At 36.0% G+C, this 22,628-nt stretch overlaps 1 protein-coding gene across 7 annotated transcripts in view; it reads left to right on the top strand.

The window, feature by feature from the left end:
• SPPL2A (signal peptide peptidase like 2A) overlaps window positions 1-22,628 on the top strand; it is a 58,450-nt gene that overhangs the window by 14,518 nt on the left and 21,304 nt on the right. For 5 of the 7 annotated variants that reach the window (XM_072738548.1, XM_072738547.1, XM_072738543.1 and 2 more), the window contains exons 2-10: window positions 5,800-5,919; window positions 6,236-6,418; window positions 7,475-7,564; window positions 8,031-8,164; window positions 16,528-16,679; window positions 19,360-19,456; window positions 19,936-20,037; window positions 21,414-21,495; window positions 22,227-22,301. In XM_072738548.1, coding sequence (XP_072594649.1) covers window positions 5,869-5,919; window positions 6,236-6,418; window positions 7,475-7,564; window positions 8,031-8,164; window positions 16,528-16,679; window positions 19,360-19,456; window positions 19,936-20,037; window positions 21,414-21,495; window positions 22,227-22,301 — 966 coding nt within the window. In that variant the 5' untranslated portion in view covers window positions 5,800-5,868. The remainder of the gene's footprint in view (window positions 1-5,799; window positions 5,920-6,235; window positions 6,419-7,474; window positions 7,565-8,030; window positions 8,165-16,527; window positions 16,680-19,359; window positions 19,457-19,935; window positions 20,038-21,413; window positions 21,496-22,226; window positions 22,302-22,628) is intronic. The other 2 variants (XM_072738542.1, XM_072738549.1) reach the window with 1 other exon arrangement.

Below are 22,628 nucleotides of genomic sequence, written 5' to 3'. Positions count from 1 at the left end.
CAGGATCGCGCCCTGGGCCAAAGGCAGGCGCCAAACCGCTGCGCCACCCAGGGATCCCCAACATACAATGTTAAATTAGTTTCAGGTGTACAATATAATTACCCAGCATTTCTATACATTAGTCAGTGCTTATCAAGATAAGTGTGCTCTGACTCCCCTTATCTATTTCACCCATCCTCCCACCCCTGGCACCCACCAGTTTGTTATCTATATTTAAGAGTCTGTTTTTGTTTTTGTTTTTATTTACTTTGTTCATTTGTTTCTTACGTTTTTACATGTGAGTGAAATATATTTTTCTTTCTCTGACTTCATTTAGTATTATAGCTTCTAGGTCCACCCATATTGTTGCAGATGGTAAGATCTCATTCATTTTTATGGCTGAGTAATATTCCATATATATATATATGTATTTCTTTATCCATTCATCTGTAGATGGACGCTTGAGTTGATTGCTTTCATATTTTGGCTGTAGTGAATAATACTACAATAAACAGTGGTACATATATCTTTTCAAATAAGTGTTTTTATTTTCTTTGGATAAATGCTCAGTAGTGGAATTTCTGCATTATATAGTAATTCTATTTTTAACCTTTTTTTTTTAAGATTTTATTTATTTATTCATGAGAGACACACAGAGGCAGAGACACAAGCAGAGGGAGAAGTAGGCTCCATGCAGGGAGCCCGATGTGGGACTTGATCCCGGAACTCCAGGATCATGCCCTGAGCCAAAGGCAGATGCTCAACTGCTGAGCCACCCAGGTGTCCCTATTTTTTTTTCCTATTTTTAATCTTTTAAAGAACTTCCATATTGTTTTCCACAGTGGTTGTACCAATTTGCATTCCTACTGACAGTGCATTCCTTTTTCTCCACATCCTCAATGTTCCTTGTCTTTTTGGTTCTAACCATTCTGATAGATGTAAGGTAATATCATTGTTTTGAGTTGCATTTCCCTGATGATTAGTGATGGTGAACATCTTTTCATGTGTCTTTTGGCCATCTGTATGTCATCTTTGGAAAAATGTCTATTTAGGTCTTCTGCCCATTTTAAAAAAATTTTTTTTAAATTTTATTTATTTATGATAGTCACAAAGGAGAGAGAGAGAGAGAGAGAGAGAGGCAGAGACACAGGCATAGGGAGAAGCAGGCTCCATGCACCGGGAGCCCAACGTGGGATTTGATCCCAGGTCTCCAGGATCGCGCCCTGGGCCAAAGGCAGGTGCCAAACCGCTGCGCCACCCAGGGATCCCTTCTGCCCATTTTTTAATTGAATTATGTCCTTTTCGGTATTGAGTTGTGTAAGTTCTTTATGTATTTTGGATATTAAATCCTTATCACATGTATCATTTGCTAATTCTCCCATTCAGTGGATTCTCTTGTCATTTTGTTAGTGGTTTTCTTTGCTGTGCAAAAGCTTTTTATTTGGGTATGGTCCTAGTTTTTATTTATTTATTTATTTATTTATTTATTTATTTATTTATTTATTTTTCCTGGTTGTTTTTAATTCTCTTGTCTTAGGAGATGTATCTAGAAAAATGTTTCTACAGCTGATGACAGAAATTGCTGCCTATGTTTTCTTTTTTCTTTTTTTTTTTTAAGATTTTATTTATTTATTCATGAGAGACGCAGAAAGAGAGAGGCAAAGACAGAAGCAGGCTCCGTGCAGGGAGCCCGATGCAGGACTCGATCCCGGTTCTCCAGGATCACGCCCTGGGCTGAAGGCAGACATGCTTAACCACTGAGCCACCCAGGCGTCCCCCTATGTTTTCTTATAGTTTTATGGTGTCAGGTCTCACATTTAGGTCTTTAATCATTTTGAGCTTATTTTTGTGTGTTGTATTAGAAAGTGGTCTGGGTTGTCTGGCTGGCTCACTCAGAAGAGCACGCAACTCTTGCTTTAATGGTTGGTCGGTCGTGAGTTTGAGCCCTATGTTGAATATAAAGATTACTTAAATATTTTTTAAAAATAGAAAAGAGGGATCTCTGGGTGGCTCAGCGGTTTGGCACCTGCCTTTGGCCCAGGGCACGATCCTGGAGTCCCCGGATCGAGTCCCGCATCGGGCTCCTGGCATGGAGCCTGCTTCTCCCTCTGCCTGTGTCTCTGCCTCTCTCTATGTATATCATAAAATAAATAAATAAATCTTTTAAAAAAGAAAAGAAAATTGGCCAGTTTCATTCTTTTGCACATAGCTGTTCAGTTTTCTCAGCACCATTTGTTGAAGAGACCGTCTTTTCTCCGTTGTATGTTCTTGCCTCCTTTGTCATAAATTGCCATATACATGTGGGTTTCTTTCTGCGCTCTCTGTAATACATTTGTAGAGAATGAATCAGGATTCCATGTATTAAAATTTTTGATTGATACTACCAGTTGTCTATTTAAAGATTATTACCACTTCATTGTTTCTCCTTCTCCCTCTACCTGCCACTCCCCCTTCGTGTGTGTGCACGTGTGTGCGCACGCTCTCTTGCTTTGTCAAATAAATAAAATAGGGGGATTCCTGGGTGGCTCAGCGGTTCAGAACCTGCCTTTGGCCCAGGGCATGATCCTGGAGTCCTGGGATCGAGTCCCGTGTCGGGCTCCTGGCATGGAGCCTGCTTCTCCCCTCTGTCTGTGTCTCTGCCTCTTTCTCTCTATCATGAATAAATAAATAAAATCTTTAAAATCAATTAATCTTTAAGGGGGGTGGGCACCTGGGTGGCTCTGTCAGTTAAGTGTGTGCCTTCAGCTCAAGTCATGATCCCAGGACTGGGGATTGAGCCCCACATCGGCTCAGCCCAGAACCTGCTTCTCCTTTTCCCTCTTCCTCTGCCCGCCACCCTTCCTACTTATATGTGCACATGTGCACTCTTTCTCTCTGTCAAATAAATAAGTAAATAAATATTTTTTAAAAAAATATTATACCACTTCAGCAGCGGTGTGCACAATTAGAACCCAAATCTTTATCTAAATACCATTCTTCTCCAAAAGGTACTTAGTAGAATGATTGGTTCCAGACCTGTGGCAGGTAAAAGATAAAGACAGCCTACGACACTTTATGCCCTCAAAAATAAGGAAGTCCTCAACGACCAATTGGGTCTTCTTAAAAGGTTACAAAGAGCTGGGTGTAAGAGGCTCTGCTGGCCAAATTTGGGACAATTTAAATATCAAATAATTACATTACATTGAATTTTTATCAGTGATCATTTGGTGATACTAAGCAAAAGATGGTAGGAGAGAGTAAGTTTTTTTTTTTTTTTTTTTAATATATTTGAGAGAGAGAAAGAGAGAGCATGAGCAGGGGGAGAGGGGCAGAGGGAGAAGTAGACTTCCTGCTAAGCAGGGAACCCAGTGTGGGGCTCTGTCCGAAAACCCTGGGATCACAACCTGAGCCGAAGGCAGATGCTTAACCAACTGTGCCACCCAGGTGGCCTAGTAAGCTTTTTAAAAGAGTACTAGCTAATACATGTAGAAGGAATTACAGTATTAAAAAACAATGACCATTTCTCAACCCCTGACATAGTACATAAAATTAAATTCAGGTATAGATCATCGTGGAGGCTAAAAACTAGGTGAGAGGTTGTTGAACTGTTGACATGCTACAGATTACTAACCAATCACACAGGGAAAAAAAAGAAACCAAACTTTATACTGGAGAAATCCTGTAGTTACTACCTTAATCAAATTCACCCTCACTAATGCTGGAACATACATCATCATGTGCCATTTGTTAGATTCATTAAGAAGTACTAAGTTCACTGATGAAGGATTGTTTTCAAAAATGTTTAACCTAGGGATGCCTGGCTGGCTCACTGGTTGAGCGTCTGCCTTTGGCCCAGGGTGTGATCCTGGGGGCCCAGGATCGAGTCCTACATCGGGCTCCCTGCATGGAGCCTGCTTCTCCCTCTCCCTGTATCTCTGCCTCTCTGTGTGTGTTTCTAATGAATAAATAAATAAAATCTTAAAAAAAAAAATCCATCACTTATGTAACCCATCCTCCCTGCCCATCTCCCCTCCAGCAACCCTGTTTGTTCTCTATAGTTAAGAGTCTGTCTTATGGTCTGCTGCCCTCTCTTTTTTTTGTTCTTTTCCCTATGTTAATCTGTTTTATTTCCAAAATTCCACATATGAGTGAAATCATATGGTATTTATCTTTGACCTATTTTGCTTAGCATAATACACTCTAGCTCCATCCATGTCGTTGAAATGGCAAGGTTTTATTCCTTTTTTTTTTTTTTTTTTTTTTTTTTAAGATTTTATTTGAGAGACAGAGAAAATGAGCCAGGGGAATTGCAGAAGGAGAAGGAGAAGCAGATTTCCCCTGAACAGGGAGCTCAATCCCAGAACCCTGGGATCATGTCCTGAGCTGAAGGCCAATGCTTAACCGACTGAGCCAACCAGGTGCCCCTCTTTCCTGCTTTGTTGAAGATTAATTGACCATAGAGTTAAGGGTACATTTCTGGATTTTCTATTCTGTTCCATTGATCTATATGTGTGTTTTTGTGCCAGTACCATACTGTCTTGAAGGCTGTAGCTTTGTAATAGAGCTTAAAGTCTGGAATTATGATGCATTCAACTTTGCTTTCCTTTTTCAAGATAGCTTTGGCTATTCGGAATCTTAGAGTTCCATACAAATTTTAGGATTGTTTGTTCTAAAAAATGCTGGTGACATCTTGATAGGAATTGCATTGATTCTGTAGATTGCTTTGGGTAGTATAGACATTTTAACAGTAGTTGTTCTTCCAGTCCATGGAAATGGAATGTTTCCATATCTTTGGGTCCTCTTCAATTTCTTTCATAAGTGTTCTATAATTTTCAGCAAAATACAGATCTTTTACCTCTTTGGTTATGTTTATTCCTAGGTATCATGTGGTTTTTGGTGTAATTGTAAATAGGATCAATTCCTTGATTTCCCTTTCTGCTGTTTCATTATTGGTGTATAGAAAGGCAACAGATTTCTATATGTTGATTTTGTATCCTGTGACTTTACTGAATTTGTGTATCAGTTTTAGCAATTTTTTGGTGGAGTCTTTCAGTTTTCTAGGGTATCATGTTGTCTGCAAATAGTGAAAGTTTGACTTCTTCCTTGCCTATTTGGATGTCTTTTATTTCTTTTTTTTGTTATCTGACTGCAGAGACTATGCAGAGGCTAGGATTTCCAGTATGATTTTGTTGTGGGGTTTTTTTTTTTTTTTTTTAAGATTTTATTTATTTATTTACTTACTTATTTGAGAGAGAAAGAATGCATGTGTACTTGCATAAGTGGGAGGAAGGACAGAGGAAGAAATTGACTCTCCCCTGAGCAGGGAGCCTGACATTGGGCTCCATGCCAGAACCCTGAGATGGTGACCTGAGCCAAAGGCAGATGCTTAACCAAGTGAGCCACCCAGGCGCTTCTCCAGTACTATTTTAAATAAAAATGGTGACAGTGGATATCCTAGACAGGTTGAGGGATTTCAAGTGCATTGTCTTTTATTTTACATAAACAATGAAGTAATAACTCATAAAAGATTGGGAAGGAAAGTTTCAGGCTGTTAAGGGAGTATTAAAATTTATTGCATAGCAACAATCTTCTCTAGGATATGGCCCTTATAACAAGGGCTATAATTGTGTCCCCATAAGAAAGTGACTTCCTTCAAAGAATGTGTTCTGGGCAAATGTGTATAATTACAGTATTTCCTCAAACAAGAAGAAATAAATTCATTGAAAGACCTTCCCTCTTATGGAAGTGTGGTCAAACCTATATATAAATAGCATTATTAAAATCCTTGGTTATTGACAAATCAAATTATTACCAGTTTGAAAATTATTGTTCGTGTCCTAGACAGCTGCTCAGGAAGCAATCCTGCATGCGTCTGGAAATGGCAAACTTTTACCATCTAAGGACTACTGCATGCTATATAACCCTCAGTGGACATCTCTTCCGAATACTCTAGAAAATGCAGTAAGTAAATCACAGTTACTACTTATGTGTAGACATAAAATTATTGAAAGGTGAAGATGAGTGATTGTTATGTTGTAGTGTGTGAACTAGTTGTAATATTTGATGGTCAATAAACAGTAATTGTTTTATTGTTTTGGCTCAAGTATTTTTCTCTCTGTGGGAAAAACAAATTAGGGAATTTTAAAGTACTTCCCTGGTTGTCATATAAAATATTTCGAATTTAAAAGAACTTGGTATTAAACCAGTACTGATACTTTGTCATTGAATGCATTTTTTGTGAATATGTTTATTATGTTAAAGACATTTCTCTTTCCAGACTTCTGTCAGTTTGATGAATCTAACTACCACACCACTATGCAACCTTTCTGATATTCCGCCCGATGGAATAAAGAGCAAAGCTGTTGTGGTAAAGTGGGGAACCTGCCATATTCTTGAAAAAGCCAGAATTGCACAAACAGGAGGTGCTGAAGCATTGTTGGTTGCCAATAACAGTGTCCTCGTAAGTTTTAAAACTTTAATAACTTTTGAGCTCATGATATATATCAAATTTCACAAGAATTGAATTATTTTGGGTATGTAGTTTAGGGGCTGAATTTTGAATAATCTCACAGTAGGGTTCTTTTAAAATAAACATTCTGGGGCCATATAGGTGACTAAGTTGGTTAAACATCTGACTCTTGATCTCAGCTCAGGTCTTGATCTCAGAGTTGGGAGTTCAAGTCCCACTTTGGGCTCTATACTGGGTGTAGACCTTACTTAAAAAGAAATAATAGTAATTTTTAAAATAAATAAACATTCTGGCTATGATAGGTATTAATTAGAAAACTTTGTAGTTTCTTTTCTGTTCCTAAAGTGGGCAAGACTTTGTTAGGAATGTGTGTATGCGTAAGTCTAATTAAACCTCAGTGTTGGGGATCCCTGGGTGGCGCAGCGGTTTGGCGCCTGCCTTTGGCCCAGGGCGCGATCCTGGAGACCCGGGATCGAATCCCACGTCGGGCTCCCGGTGCATGGAGCCTGCTTCTCCCTCTGCCTGTGTCTCTGCCTCTCTCTCTCTCTCACTGTGTGCCTATCATAAATTTAAAAAAAAAAAAAAAAAAAAAAAAAAAAAAAACCTCAGTGTTGTATGTACGCACAGTCATATATATATATATGATATTCCTATTTGTAAGTAAGTTTAAGTTTATGCTAAAGGATTCCAGTTTGAGAACTGGAAATCAAGGAAGAACATGTGAAACTTTGTTTTATAACTTTAAAAAAGATATAATATTAATACTTAAAGGAATAATTTGAGGGGTTCCTGGGTGGCTCAGTTAAATGTCTGATTCTGCTTGGGTGTGATCCCAGAGTCCTGGGATCAAGCCCCACATCAGACTCCCTGCTCAGAAGGGAGACTGCTTCTCCCTCTGCCTGCCACTCCCCCTGCTTGTGCTTTCTTTCTCTCTCTCTCTGTTAAGTAAATAAAATCTTAAATAAATAGCAATACAGGAATAAGGTGTATTTTATTCTGTAATTAGTAGCTCATAAGTTTTCATAATATGTTTTTTTTTTCTTTTAGTTTCCACCCTCAGGGAACAAATCTGAATTTCATGATGTGAAAATACTGATTGCATTTATAAGCCGTAAAGACTTCATAGATATGAAGCAGGTAAATTAGTAATTACATACTATACAAAGTTTATACATAGTACAATTCTTCACTTTTAACACTTGATATTCAATATAAATTATATATGCTCCATTTGCTAATAAGAAGCTATAAAGGCCTTATCAAGTCTTTATTTGGGAAGAGTTCACCTCTCAGAGAGCACAAGGTGTTTCTGAGCCCTCACTTTAGAATATTTATTTGTCTTGACTTCTTTAATAGGCTCTGTGTTATATCATTTATCTTACCCATAAATCCCTGGACAAGATGTCACTGTGTGGAACATTGAACTTTCAAGATTTAATAAACCAAAGCATAGCCTCATAATTCTGATAAGAGAATACATCATGTCGTCAAAAAGTTCTTGACTCTCTGTAGTGTCTGTTTCAGAGTGAAATTAGAACATTGCTGCCATATACTGGAATAGAAAACTAATTCTGTTTTGTTTTTTTCTTTTTTTGTCTTTCAGACTCTTGGAGATAACATTACTGTGAAAATGTATTCTCCATCTTGGCCTAACTTTGACTATACTATGGTGGTTATTTTTGTAATTGCTGTGTTCACTGTGGCATTAGGAGGATACTGGAGTGGACTAATTGAATTGTAAGTTTAAGTAAACTTCAGTGTTTTTGTGCTAAATGGCTAAAAAATTATTGTTTGATAATCAATTTAATCATGTAACAACATGTAAATTTTACCTGACCTCAGAATATAGTGCTATTAAGATCTGATTACAGGTTTGTCCTCCTGTAGGTCATTTAATTTTTCACTGAGAAGGAAGTTATAGCTTACTCTGACTCTTCTGCTGGTAGGCTAGCATTGAAACTACATCAAAGACATTTTATTTTATTTATTTATTTATCTATTTATTTTATTTTTTTTAAATTTATTTATTTATGATAGTCACAGAGAGAGAAAGAGAGAGAGGCAGAGACACAGGCAGAGGGAGAAGCAGGCTCCATGCACCGGGAGCCCAATGTGGGATTCGATCCCGGGTCTCCAGGATCACGCTCCGGGCCAAAGGCAGGCGCCAAACCGCTGCGCCACCCAGGGATCCCCCATCAAAGACATTTTAAAATTGAAATGTTTAATTATCTCTCTCAGAAAAGATGAAAATACTTGATGTCCTTGTGGGCCTATTTATTTAGATTAGAAGAAAATAAGTAAGAGAAGGTGGGACAGGGGGTTTCAGTTCCTCCTGAGAGCAGTCATTGCAGTATGATCTCATCATGCTGTTTAATGCTTTAGAATTTCTGAAGATATGAAGCATGTTCATTTTTTTTTTTTAAGATTTTATTTATTTATTCATGAGAGACACAGAAAGAGAGGCAGAGGGAGGAGAAGCAGGTTCTTATGCAAGGAGCCTGATGCGAGACTCTATCCCGGGAATACAGGATCACACCTTGAGCCAAAGGCAGACACTCAACCGCTGAGCCACCCAGGCATCCCTAAGCATGTTCATATTCTAATTTAAAAATAGGGGATCCGGGGGTGGCGCAGCGGTTTAGCGCCTGCCTTTGGCCCAGGGCGCAATCCTGGAGACCCGGGATCGAATCCCACGTTGGGCTCCCGGTGCATGGAGCCTGCTTCTCCCTCTGCTTGTGTCTCTGCCTCTCTCTCTCTCTCTCTCTTTGTGACTATCATTAAAAAAAAGAAAAGAAAGAAAAGGAATTCCAGGGCAGCCAGGGTGGCTCAGCAGTTTAGCGCCTGCCTTCAGCCCAGGGCGTGATCCTGGAGACCCGGGATCGAGACCCACATCGAGCTCCCTGCATGGAGCCTGCTTCTCCCTCTGCCTGTGTCTCTGCCTCTCTCTCTCTCTCTCTCTCTCTCTCTCTCTGTGTGTGTCTCATGAATAAATAAAATCTTTAAAAATAAATAAATGAATGAATGAGTGCGTGAATGAATGAATTCCAAATGTAACATAAAATTTAGATTTCCCTGTTCAGTAACAACCTAAAGCTAGTCTGCTTGCAGTTATGTATGTCTGGCTCTGGATGAAAGCAGGCAACATTGTTAAAAGGAATCAGTTCATATTTAGAACTCTGAATTTAAAAATGTGCTCAGAGCATATTTGATGTATAAAGGACAATATATTCATCTTATGAATTGATCTGTAGGTTCCATTACAAAGGGCTTATTTGCAACTAAATGAAGTTAATATTACTTATAATTTCTTAAAATACTAAAATTTGATTGACTCATGTCAAGAGAAAAATCTTAGGGTTGAACGAGTATAGTAGGTTTCTAGAATATTGAGCTTTAAATATTTTCCATATTTGGAAAACATGTTTCAACATATTTAAATACACATACACACACATATATATGCAATTCATATATATGTATATGCATAGTTCATATGTATTCAACATCTATATATACACATATACATGGGTGTGTGTGTGTGTATATATATATATATATATATATATATATATATATATATATCAGTCACATATTTTCATGTGAGTAAGCATTTCTTTCCATTATTAATCTTTATAAAGTATATCATGGGGATCCCTGGGTGGTGTAGCGGTTTGGCGCTTGCCTTTGGGCCAGGGCGTGATCCTGGAGACCCGGGATCGAATCCCACGTCGGGCTCCCGGTGCATAGAGCCTGCTTCTCCCTCTGCCTGTGTCTCTGCCCCCCCCCCCCCTCTCTCTCTCTCTCTCTGTATGACTATCATAAATTTAAAAAAAAAAAAAAAATTTTTTTTTTAAAAAGTATATCATGTAAGATCTCCAAGGTCATTTTCTAGATTATTTGGTGAAACTTCATAAATAATTTCCCCAAAGCTCCTGATTCATTCAAAATGTTTTCCCCTTTAATCTAGATTCTCAATATACTTCTATATATTGTAAATTATTTAAGTAAATTGTTTCTTCTCTAGAGTAGTGCTTTTCAAACTAATGTGTATACAAACTATCTTGAGATCTCATTAAAATGAAAATTCAGATTTAGTAGGCTTGGGATGGGGGCCAAGATTCCATGTTTTAAAAGAAGCTCCCAAATGATTTTGCTGGCCCACAGACCACACTTTGGGTTAGCAAGGTACGCTTTGTATACATGTCAGGGTAAGCTCTTCCTCAAGAAAATTGGAGATGGGAGAAGAGTACATATAAGCTTTTTTATTCATAAAACATGATGATGGACAAAAACAGAGAATTTGTTACCTTCATAGCCATATTAGGAGAGAAGGAGTTCTTTACCTGCAGGATTACGGAATTTTTAAATTTTTCATTTTAATTACAGTTTAGTTAACGTACAGTGTTTATATTGGTTTAAGGTGTACAATTCAGTTCAATGCGTTACTTCAATGCTCATCAAGAAAAATGTACCCTTAATCCCCTTTATCTATTTTGCCCATCCCAACACCTTCTTCCCCTCTGGCAACCATCAGTTTGCTTTCTGTATTTACAAGTATATTTTCTTGTTTTTGCTTTTTTCCTTTGTTCATTTGTTTCTTAAAATTTTACATATGAGTGAAATTATATGATATTTATCTTTTCTCTGAATTTATTTAGCATTATACTCTCTCAGTCCATCCATATTGTTGCAAATGGCAATATCTTATTTTTAGGGCTAAGTTATATCCTATCCTATTGTATATATACTTTATCCATTTATCTTTACCCATTCATCTATGGATGGAAACTTGGGTTGATTGCTTCCATATCTTGGCTATTGTGAGTAATGCTGTAATAGACACTTTTCAAATAAATGTTTTCATTTTCTTTGAGTAATTATCCAGTAGTTTCTATCCATTTCTGGATCATATGGTAATTCTGTTTTTAATTTTTTAAGGAATCTCCATATTGTTTTCCACAGTGCTTATACAGTGCATTCCCATGAGCAGTGCACAGTGTTCCTTTTTCTCCACATCCTCACCAAACTTGTTATTTCTTGTCTTTTGATCTAACATATGTAAGGTAACATTTTATTTTTGTGTATTGTGTGAGAAAGTGGTCCGGTTTCATTCTTTTGCATGGAGCTGTCCAGTTTTTCTAACACCATTTGTTGAGGAATCTTTTTACCATTGCATATTCTGGCCTCCTATGTTGACAATTTATTCACCATGTAATCATGGATTTATATCTGGTCCCTCTATTCTTTGGATCTATGTGTCCTCTTTTGTGCCAGGACCATACTGTTTTGATTACTACAGTTTTATATTATATCTTCAAATCCAGGATTATGATATCTTCAGTTTTGTTCTTCTTTTTCAAGATGACTTTGCCTAAAAAAAAAAAAAAAAAAAAAAAGATGACTTTGCCTATTTGGGGTCTTTCTGTGATTCCATATAAATTTTAGGATTGTTTTAGTTCTACAAAAAATGCTGGTGGTACTTTGATAGGAATTGCATTAAATCTGTAGATTTGCTTTAGATGGTATGGACATTTTAACATATTCTTCCAATCCCTCAGCACAGAATATCTTTCCATTTGTTTGTGTTGCCTTCAATTTCTTTCATAGTTTTCAGGGTATAGGTCTTTAACCTTCTTGGTCCCAGGTATTTTATTATTTTTGGTATAATTGTAAATGGGATTGTTTACTTAATTTCTCTGCTACTTCATTTTAAAAAAAAATCATTTTATTTATTCATTTGAAAGAGAGAATGCACATCGGGAGAGCCAAAGGGCAAAGGAGACGGACAAGCAGACTCCATGCTGAGCATGGAGCCTGACTCAGGGACCCAATCTCAGGACCCTGAGATCATGACTTAAGCCAAAACCAAGAGTTGGACACAACCAACTAAGCCACCCAGGTAGCCATCTGCTACTTCAATATTAGTGTACAGAAATACAGCAGATGTCTATAAATTGATTTTGTTTCCTGCAGCCTTACTGAATTTATATATCAGTTCTAGTAGTTTTTGGTGGAGTCTTTTGGGTTTTCTATATATAGCATCATGTCATCTGCAAGTAGTGAAAGTTTTACTTCTTCCTTACCAATTTAGATACTTTATACTATTTTTTTCTTGTCTGATTGCTGTGGCTAGGACTTCCAGTACTGTGTTGAATAAAAATGATGAGAGTGGACATCCTTGTCTTATTCCTGACCTTCTCTTATTTTATAGTCTTTATCTGGTTTTGGTGTCAGGATTATGCTGGCCTCACAGGATGATTTTGGAAGCTTTCCTTCCTCTTCTTTTTTGGGGGGGAATAGCTTAGGAAGAATAGGTATTAACTCCTCTTTAAATGTTTGGTAGAATTCACCTATGAAGCTTTCTGGTCCTGAACTTGTGTTTGCTGAGACTTTTTTGATTTTTTGATTACTGATTCAGTTTCTTTGCTGGTAATCAGTCTGTTCAAATTTTCTATTCCTTGAGTGAAATAAATCAATTGGAGAAAGACCATACGGTTTCACTCATATGTGGAATATAAGAAACAGTGAAAGAGACCATAAGGAAAAGAAGGGAAACTGTGAATGGGGAAGTATTAGAGAGGAAGACAAACCATGAGAGACTCCTAACTCTGGAAAACAAACCAAAGGGTTGCAGAAGGGGAAAAGTGGGGAGATGGGGTAGCTGTGTGACACACACTAAGGAGGGCACTTGATGAGATGAGCACAGGGTGTGGTTTTTTTTTTTTAAAGATTTTATTTATTCATGAGAGACAGAGAGAGGTAGAGACACAGACAGAGGGAGAAGCAGGCTCCCCACAGGGAACCCGATGCAGGACTCAATCCCCAGGATTGAGGATGTGGATCATGCCCTGAGCCAAAGGCAGACACCCAACCGCTAAGCCACCCAGGCGTCCCAAGCACAGGGTGTTATACTGTATGTTGGCAAATGGAATTTAAATAAAATACTTTTTTTAAAAAAGACACTTAGCTCAAAAAATTTTTTTTCTGTTCCTGATTCTGTTTTGGAAGGTTATATGTTTCTAGGAATTTATCCATTTCTTCTTGGTTGTCCAATTTGTTCCCATATAATTTTTTATAATATTCTCTTATCCTTTGTATTTCTGTAGTATTGGTTGTTATTTCTCCTCTTTCATTTGTGATTTTGTTTGATTCCTCTCTTTTTTTATGAGTCTGGCTAAAGGTTTATCAATTTTGTTGATTTTTTCAAGGAACCAGCCCTTGGTTTCTTTGATCTGTTTTACTGTTGTTGTTGTTGTTGTTATTGTTTTTAGTTTCTATTTCTTTTATTTCTGTTTTGATCTTTATTATTTCCTTCCTTCTTTTGTTTTGGGTTTCTTTCTTCTTTTTCTAGCTCTGTTAGGTGTAAGATAAGGTGGTTTATTTGAGATTTTTCCTGCTTCTTTAGGTAGGCTATAAATTTCCCTCTTACAACAGCTGTTGCTGCATCCCTGAGATTTTGGTCTGTTTTGATTTCATTTTCATTTGTTTCCATGTGAGTTTTGATTTCTTTGACTTCTTAGGTGACCCACTTGTTGTTTAGTAGCATGTTATTTAACCTCCATGTTTACTTGTGATCTTTTCAGATTTTTTTCTTGTGGTTGATTTCCAGTTTCATAGCATTGTGGTCAGAAACAATGCATGATATAACTTTGATCTTTTTTAATTTATTGAGATTTGTTTGTGGCCTAATATGTGATCTATTCTGGAGAACATTCCATGTGCACTTGAAAAGAATATATTTTCTGTTTTAGGATGGAATGTTCTGAATATATCTTAAATCCATCTGTTCAGTACATCTTTCAAAGCCACCATTTCCTTGTTGATTTCTTGTTTGGATGATCTGTCCTATGATGTAAGTGGGTGTTAAAGGCCCCTACTGTTATTACATTACTATTGCTTATTTATGTTTGTTAATAACTGTTTTATATATTTGGGTGCTCTCATGTTCGGTGTATAAATATGCACAATTGTTACAGCTTATTGTTGGATTGTCCCCTTTATTATTATATAATGTCATTCTTCGTCTCTTGTTATAGCCTTTATTTTAAAGTCGATTTTGTCCAATGTAAGTATTTCTACCCTGGCTTTCTTTTCATACCCATTTACATGATAAATGCTTTTTCTTCCCTTCACTTTCAACCTGCATGTGTGTTTAGGTCTAAAATGAGTCTCTTGTTGAGATTCATCTATTGCATACTGATGGGTCTTGCGTTTTTAATCCATTCTGTCACCCTGTGTCTTTTTTTTTTTTTTTTTTTTTAATTTTTATTTATTTATGATAGTCACAGCGAGAAAGAGAGGCAGAGACATAGGCAGAGGGAGAAGCAGGCTCCATGCACCGGGAGCCTGATGTGGGATTCGATCCTGGGTCTCCAGGATCGCGCCCTGGGCCAAAGGCAGGCGCCAAACTGCTGCGCCACCCAGGGATCCCACCCTGTCTTTTGATTAGAGCATTTCAACATTCACATTCAAAGTTAGTTATTGATAGATATGTACTTAATGTCATTTTGTTGCTTGTATTATGGATTTTTTTGTGGTTCTTCTGTGTTTCTTCTCTTATAATTAGACTTTCTTTATTGATAAACTTGGATTCCTTTCTCTTTTTATTTTGTGTATGTTTTACTGGTTTTTGACCTGTGGTTGCCATTAGGTTTGTATATAATATCTTCTGCATATAGCAGTCTATATTGAGTTGATGATTACTTAAGTGTGTACTCATTCTTTACTCCTCTCTCAACCTCCCATGTTTTAGGTATATGGTGTCATACTTTACGTCCTTATTTTGAAAGTCCCTTGATAAGTGTGTACATACATATATACTCTCACACACACACATACACACACTTATTTTTACTGCTTTTGTGCTTCCTACTTTTCTTACTCATGGTCTTTCCTTTCCACTCAAAGTGTCTCCTTTAACATTTCTTGTTAGAGCAGGTTTAGTGGTGATGAATTCCTTTAACTTTTGTTTGGGAACTTCTTTATCTCTCCTATTCTGAATGATGGCCTTGCTGGATATTCTTGGCTACAGATTTTTTCCTTTCAATATTCTGAATATATCATGTTATTCCTTTCTGGCCTGCAAGGTTTCTGTTGAAAAATCAGCTGATAGCCTTTCTGGGGTTTTCCTTGTATGTAACTATTTTCTATTGCTGCTTTTAAAATTCTCTTTCAACATTATGGATTTTGAAATTGAGGTGGCCAATTCTAAAAGTAGAATAAAGACAGGCTCTATCCCAGGACCCTGATATCATGATCTGAGCTGAAGGCAGATGCTTAACTGACTGAGCGACTCAGGCACCCTTGTCTTTTCCTTTAAAGTATTCTACCGGGCAGCCTGGGTGGCTCAGTGGTTTAGCACTGCCTTCGGCCCAGGGCACGATCCTGGAGACACTGGATCAAGTCCCACATCAGGCTCCCTGTATGGAGCCTGCTTCTCCCTCTGCCTGAGTCTCTGCCTCTCTCTCTCTCTCTGTGTCTCTCATGAATAAATAAATAAAACTTAAAAAAAAATTAAAGCATTCCACCTGGAGAACTGATACACTAAATAGGATATATAAAATTTTCATTATAATATATATGAATGTGTAAATCCTTCACTGGAATAAAAATAGCTTTAAATGTATCTGTTTGCAATGACAGATGCCAAAAATTGACACTTTTTCCCAATTTTGCTTCTGGAAAAAAATGCTGTTTCAAAAGTTAGTGGTTAATAACAGATCATCTCTGGAGGGTAAAATTGTAGGAACTTTTTACTTTCTAGATTAAGTACTTTTTTTTTTTTCCAAGATTTTATTTATTTATTCATGAAAGACACAGAGAGAGGCAGAGACATAGATAGAGGGAGAAGCAGGCTTCTCACAGGGAGCCTGATGCGGGACTCAATCCCCATACCAGGATCATGCCCTGAGCTGAAGGCAGATGCTCAACTGCTGAGCCACCCAGGCGTCCCTAGATTAAGTACTTTCTGTTTGGTGTACTGTTTTTAAAGTATTATTACTTTGTAGTCAGAAACAAATTTATGTTGGTATTGGAGATAGATTTTAAAAATAACTGTACTTGGCAGAGATTGGCTGAAGTTCCTGTGTGTGTTTATACAGGGAGAGCATGAAGGCAGTGACAAACACTGAAGATAGAGAAATGAGAAGAAAGAAGGACGAATATTTAACTTTTAGTCCTCTAACAGTTGTAATATTTGTGGTTGTCTGCTGTGTTATGATGGTCTTACTTTATTTCTTCTACAAATGGTTGGGTAAGAAGTCATATTTCATATTTGCTACTTTCAGCCTACAAGTTTTTCATTTACTTCACTAGATATTCACTAGATATTCACTAAGATATTATACCTGGGAAGCTTAAGCAAATAATTAAAGTGATGTTAACTTTTTAAACTGTCAGAAGTGTTAGATCTCCATCACTCTGGGATAAAAAATACTCAGATTAAAAATATCTATGTCTTTGAAATAAGAATACTTCTTCGTGGATGACTCAGAAAAAAATTGTGGTGGTCCCTAATTTTCCCTCTCTGCAGGTAAAGCTGGAGATAGGAGAGCCCCTTATCTAAGCAACAGTTTAAGGACTTCTTGGTAACTGTATTTAGTTACATGAAATAGAAAATATTCAAATTACTAATTTATTGCCTCTCCTTACCCTCAAAGTGTGGTCTGTTCCTTTGTCAGTGTGCAATTCAAGATGTATCTCTCAGATTTTGTTTTACTTGAATCAATAGTCAGGATTGTGCTACATGTAAAGACACACAAGTACTTGCCTATGGTCCAGAAAGTATTGGGTACTTTCCCTTTAAGAAGGTAGAGATTTAAAAAAAAAAAAAAAAAGAAGGTAGGGGTAGAAACTCTAAGGGCTTGCCCATCCCCTGGACAATTGTTTTAGTGGTCTGAAAGAATGGAAATTTGCCATCTCTAGCCAATGCACAGCATAAAGAGGAGGAGACCAGGGAAAAGGGAAATGTACTTGGTAAGAGCTAGCAAAAACAGTTCGTGAAAACCACCACAGGCTCCAGTGCTTATTTGGAGAACATTAGCACAATTTTCTGGACTAGAAAACTGAGGCACTCGGGTTAGTTTCAGCCTATTTTCCAATTCCTCCTGTCCTGTGGCAGCATTAAAAACTAGACCTATGACATACATTTTCAGTTAGAAAAAAGAATTATTTGAATGTCACTCGTATTTCAATTTGTTTCTGGGAGAGTGGGTACTAGGATAGTTATTTATATTACATTATCATTGTGCAGTTTATTTTTCTAATTTAATACCAGCCTTCAGTTGTTTGTGTCTGACCCTCAGCCAATTAATTAGTGGTCTTTGATAGGAAAAAAAAGTCTTCTACCCCCCCCAAAGCATGTTTTCATTTTTGGTGAGAAATTTCCTTAAATTTACTGGTATTTAAAAAGTTGACCTTGTTTATAAATGTAATTTTTTTAGTGGGAAGGTTATTAAAACTCTGGGACATGGGATTTAATTATGACTGACAAAATCTATGTGATACTACAGGATTTAATGTACTTCCAAATGATTCCTAAAGGCTAAAGTTGCTGTCATTTTTAATATACAAAAATATATCAAATTGCTAAGGTTCCCCTTACCATTTTAAGTCATGCTCAAGAAAGTAACTAAAGGTGGTTATATTAACTGGATACTTTCTCATGCCTAATCATTTTCCTATGTAACATTGAATGAAATACTTAAAACTCTATTAGGGTCTCAGGAGCATGATTTCTACCTAAGTTTTAAAACTCGGTTGGCAGCCTTTGGTGGATGACTTACCAAACATAACTTGGCAGTTTTTTTACTTTCTTTTACCGTTCACATTACCATATGTAACTAGTGTTAACAGATAACAGGGGACTAAAAAAGTAATTTGTCCAAGTTCAGAATTGGAAAGTGGCCAATAGTTAAAAACAAGGATATCAGAAAATTTTGGATGATATGTTTTTCTTTCTTTTTTTCAAATGTATTTTTTTTATTTTTTTATTTTTTGTATCTGTGTTTCCTAAAAAGGAACACTTTTGCAGACTCCTGAATAAGATCTAAGTTGTCCAGCCACATAAACAGCAAGATGCTGGATGATTTTTCTATGACGTTTTAAAGATGACATAAAAGCTGTATTGATTTTTAAAAAAGAAAAAGAAGGAAGGAAGGGGGACTGTCCTTTACTTACTGTCTCTAGATTACTCTTTCTCACCTACAGAGCAGAGTTTCAATTTTCTGAAAGTTAGTGAAATATGAAAAATTTCAGGTAAAATTTGTATTTCCATTGTGAAATTTTGAGAAATGAGTATTTTATTTTAGAGTACAACAGTTTCTTCCCCTTTTTGAGAATAAGGAGATCAAATGTAATTTTAAATAATTGTCAAAAAAGTATAGCTAATATAGAAAAATATTTGTGAGTTTTAACTACCTTAGCTTCATATCATAAAGTGGTTTGTTTAAATGGATTTGGTTTTTACCACAGGTCAAGTTATTAGAGGTAAATTACACTATAGGGAAATATAGCATGATTAATGTCTAAGGTAGGTGTCAGTTCTCATCCCTAAGCTGCATTTTTAAAAATGTTTATACTACGTCCTTAATTTGTCTATTCTTTACATGTAAGTACTTACAAGTGTCTACAACTCACTTCATAGACAGCTTTAACAGACATGTTTGAATCATTGAATGATAGAAAATGTAGCCCTTGAACAGTCCTACCAGTGTGTAATGGAACTAAAACAACACATAAAATACCCATTCTTCAGTAAAACTCAGGATCTAAATATTTTCAGCTTAGTAACCAATTCAGATTATAGTATGGTCCCAGCATTGAAAGTATCAACAACGATTCACTAAGAAAGCTGCATTAATATTGCTTGTATAAATATTTTCTTATCATATATCCTTCTGTTCTCATATAATTTAGTGTCTTTTTTTTTCTAGTTTATGTTATGATAGCAATTTTCTGCATAGCATCAGCAATGAGTCTGTACAACTGTCTTGCTGCACTAATTCGTAAGATACCATGTGGACAATGCACGTATGTATCTCTTACAAGGAATCCTATAATGTTGGTATTTGTAATTTGAAATAGAACAGGGGAAGGAAGTGGTATTTTATTTTATTTATTTATTTTTTAAGAAGTGGTATTTTAAACCTGTGTGATCCAATATACCTGTGACTATTAAAATTTTAATTAATTTTTTTTTAATTTTAATTAATTAAAATTAAATTTAAAAATTCAGTTCTTCAGTCTCAGCCACATTTCAGATGTTAAATAACTATATGGAGTTAGTGGCTACTGTATTGGGCAGCATAGATATAGAACATTTTCATCATCACAGACAGTATGTCTGTGTCAAATATTCTTTGATGTATCATTTGTTGTACTTAAATCATGACTTTTAAATTGATATTTCAATAGCTTTCTTATGACTATGGTTAACATTTGTCATTTCTCATGTTGAAGTGAACATTGTATTTCATCTACAGAGTAACTAATTTCAGTCTATTTTTTAGGTTTATGTTTCGTGGCAAAAGCATTGAAGTGAGACTTATTTTGCTCTCTGGACTATGCATAGCAGTAGCTGTTGTTTGGGCCGTATTTAGAAATGAAGATAGGTATGAGTACTCAGTGTATTTGCTTTTAGATTAAGGATACATTATTTTATATCTTGATTGATAATTATGCATTATGATTATTAGAGATTTTTTTTTCACTTTTATCCCGCAACACCATAGTCTTGAAACAAGCTAAATAAGTACTTATAAAGGAGATCTTGTGATAATGAATTTAAGGTCATAGAGACCAGAAAATATGTACTATGATTTAACATTTAAGCTGAAATAGGCTTCAAAAATATACTTGTTTTTAATTCATTTTTATTTAAAGATTTTATTTATTTATTGATGACACAAAGAGAAAAAGAGGCAGAGACATAGGCAGAGGGAGAAGCAGGCTCCATGCAGAGAACCCGATGTGGGACTCGATCCCAGGTCTCCAGGATCACACCCTGGGCGGAAGGCAGACAGACGCTCAACCGCTGAGCCACCCAGGTGTCCCAAAAAATATACTTAATTATGCTACATCCACATTATGAAGTACAATGTAGCTGTAAAGGATGAAGAAGATCTCTAAATTGACAGGCAGTGATTTCCAGGATGTATTTTTAAGTGAAAAAAGAATATATAGAGTATTCTATCTTTTATGTAAGAAAGGAAATACACAAGTATCTGTCCATCTGCAGGCAGGATAACCAGAACAATTTTTTTGACTTTTTAATGGTTTATTAATAAAATTTTTAAAGCTTAAAGCCACTCCTAGCCTAAAATTTGGAAATAAAGTTTATACAGGGGATCCCTGGGTGGCGCAGCGGTTTGGCGCCTGCCTTTGGCCCAGGGCGCGATCCTGGAGTCCTGGGATCGAATCCCACGTTGGGCTCCCGGTGCATGGAGCCTGCTTCTCCCTCTGCCTGTGTCTCTGCCTCTCTCTCTCTCTCTCTCTCTCTCTCTCTCTCTCTCTGTGTGACTATCATAAATAAATAAAAATAAAAAAAAAATAAAGTTTATACAATTTTAGGCAGCTTCAGTTGATGATTATGCATATCACTTCCTGGTAGATTATGTTACATAGGTCTCGTTTCCTTTAGATCCAGCTATCGGGACATATGTTAAAACCAATATCTTTAGTTATGAACTAACTTTTTAAAAGAAACAGAAGTTCAAAGATTAAAGATAAGTATGTACTATATTCAGTGTATGTTCTGAGGTAGCCTTTCACCTTTTCCTTAGTAGAGTAGTATTTATTATTCTAGTAGGATAGTAAATTAATAAATACAGAGAGTATGAGAAGTTTTTTTGTCATTATAATTGCTGCTTAATAATCAAATAGTCAAATCCTAGCAATTGAATGATACTACTTTAGTGATCTATTTCTTTGAAAAGTCCCATTTAAGAATAACTACATAAACCAATAGAATAACTTCTTTTGATTTTAGGTGGGCTTGGATTTTGCAGGATATCTTGGGGATTGCTTTCTGTCTGAATTTAATTAAAACACTGAAGTTACCCAACTTCAAGGTAAAGTAGACTGCTTGGCTAGCTAAAATAATTTTTTCTTTTAAAACAACTTTATTCAAGTAAAATTTACTTGTAACAAAATGCATCCATTTTAAGTGTACAGTTTATTGAAGTTTTACAAATGAATAACTTTGTAACCGCCATCCTGATCAATTATAGAAGACTTCTCATCACTTCAAAAGCTTCCTCCTGCCCTTTTGCAATTAGTCCCAATCACCAGGCCTAACCAACCACTGATTTGCTAGCTGAAATATTTTTTTTAATCATTTATATAATCTGCCAAATTCATAAAATCCTTATAGACAAAATATCAACAAAGAACATTTCTTTGATTTAGTGATTCTTTCTGATGGACATTAAGGAGAACATGTGATGTAATGAGCACTGGATATTATATAAGACTAATGAATCACTGATCTCTACCTCTGAAACCATAATACATTATATATTAATTGAATTTAAATTTTAAAAATTAGAATAAAAATTTTTTAAAGGAAAAGAAGTTAAAGAATGGGATAAAGCAGATAAAATTGTTAATGTGACTTGTAGAATAAAACTATAAATAGTAATACTATTAAATGCCTTTAAAAAATAGTGTTCAAATGTAATTTCACATGTTTATTTATACTTGCAAAGCAATATGAGCTCTTAATTTATTTATTATCTTTTTTTTTATGATCTCTTAATTTAGATGGAAGTTTGACCTTTAAATTTTTTCTTTTTTTCAACAGTCATGTGTGATACTTCTAGGCCTTCTCCTCCTCTATGATGTGTTTTTTGTTTTCATAACACCATTCATCACAAAGGTATGATATTTTTGAAATCCATGAGAAACATGCTAGAAGAGAAGTTTAAACCTGCTCTTAGATTACTAATTTTCTAAGTGTTTACCATTAAGTGAGTGCTGATTCTCTTTGGAAAATTGTCATTGAAGTTGGCCTTTTCATAGAGGATTTTTTAAGCCTGTAAATCATTCTGCTAAATGAAAAATGTCTCCTGGCTGATCATGAGAGTATAAATTTTCTTCATACCCATTTTAAAGTAATTTTTCTTATTATAAAACAATAAAAATTTGCTATAGATAGTATAAGCAGTATAGTATAAGCAGCAGAATGAAAATGCATCATTGCCAC

Source organism: Vulpes vulpes, chromosome 15 (assembly GCF_048418805.1).
Source record: "Vulpes vulpes isolate BD-2025 chromosome 15, VulVul3, whole genome shotgun sequence".
NCBI lineage: Eukaryota > Metazoa > Chordata > Mammalia > Carnivora > Canidae > Vulpes > Vulpes vulpes.
This window is presented reverse-complemented; position numbering and strand designations above follow the sequence as displayed.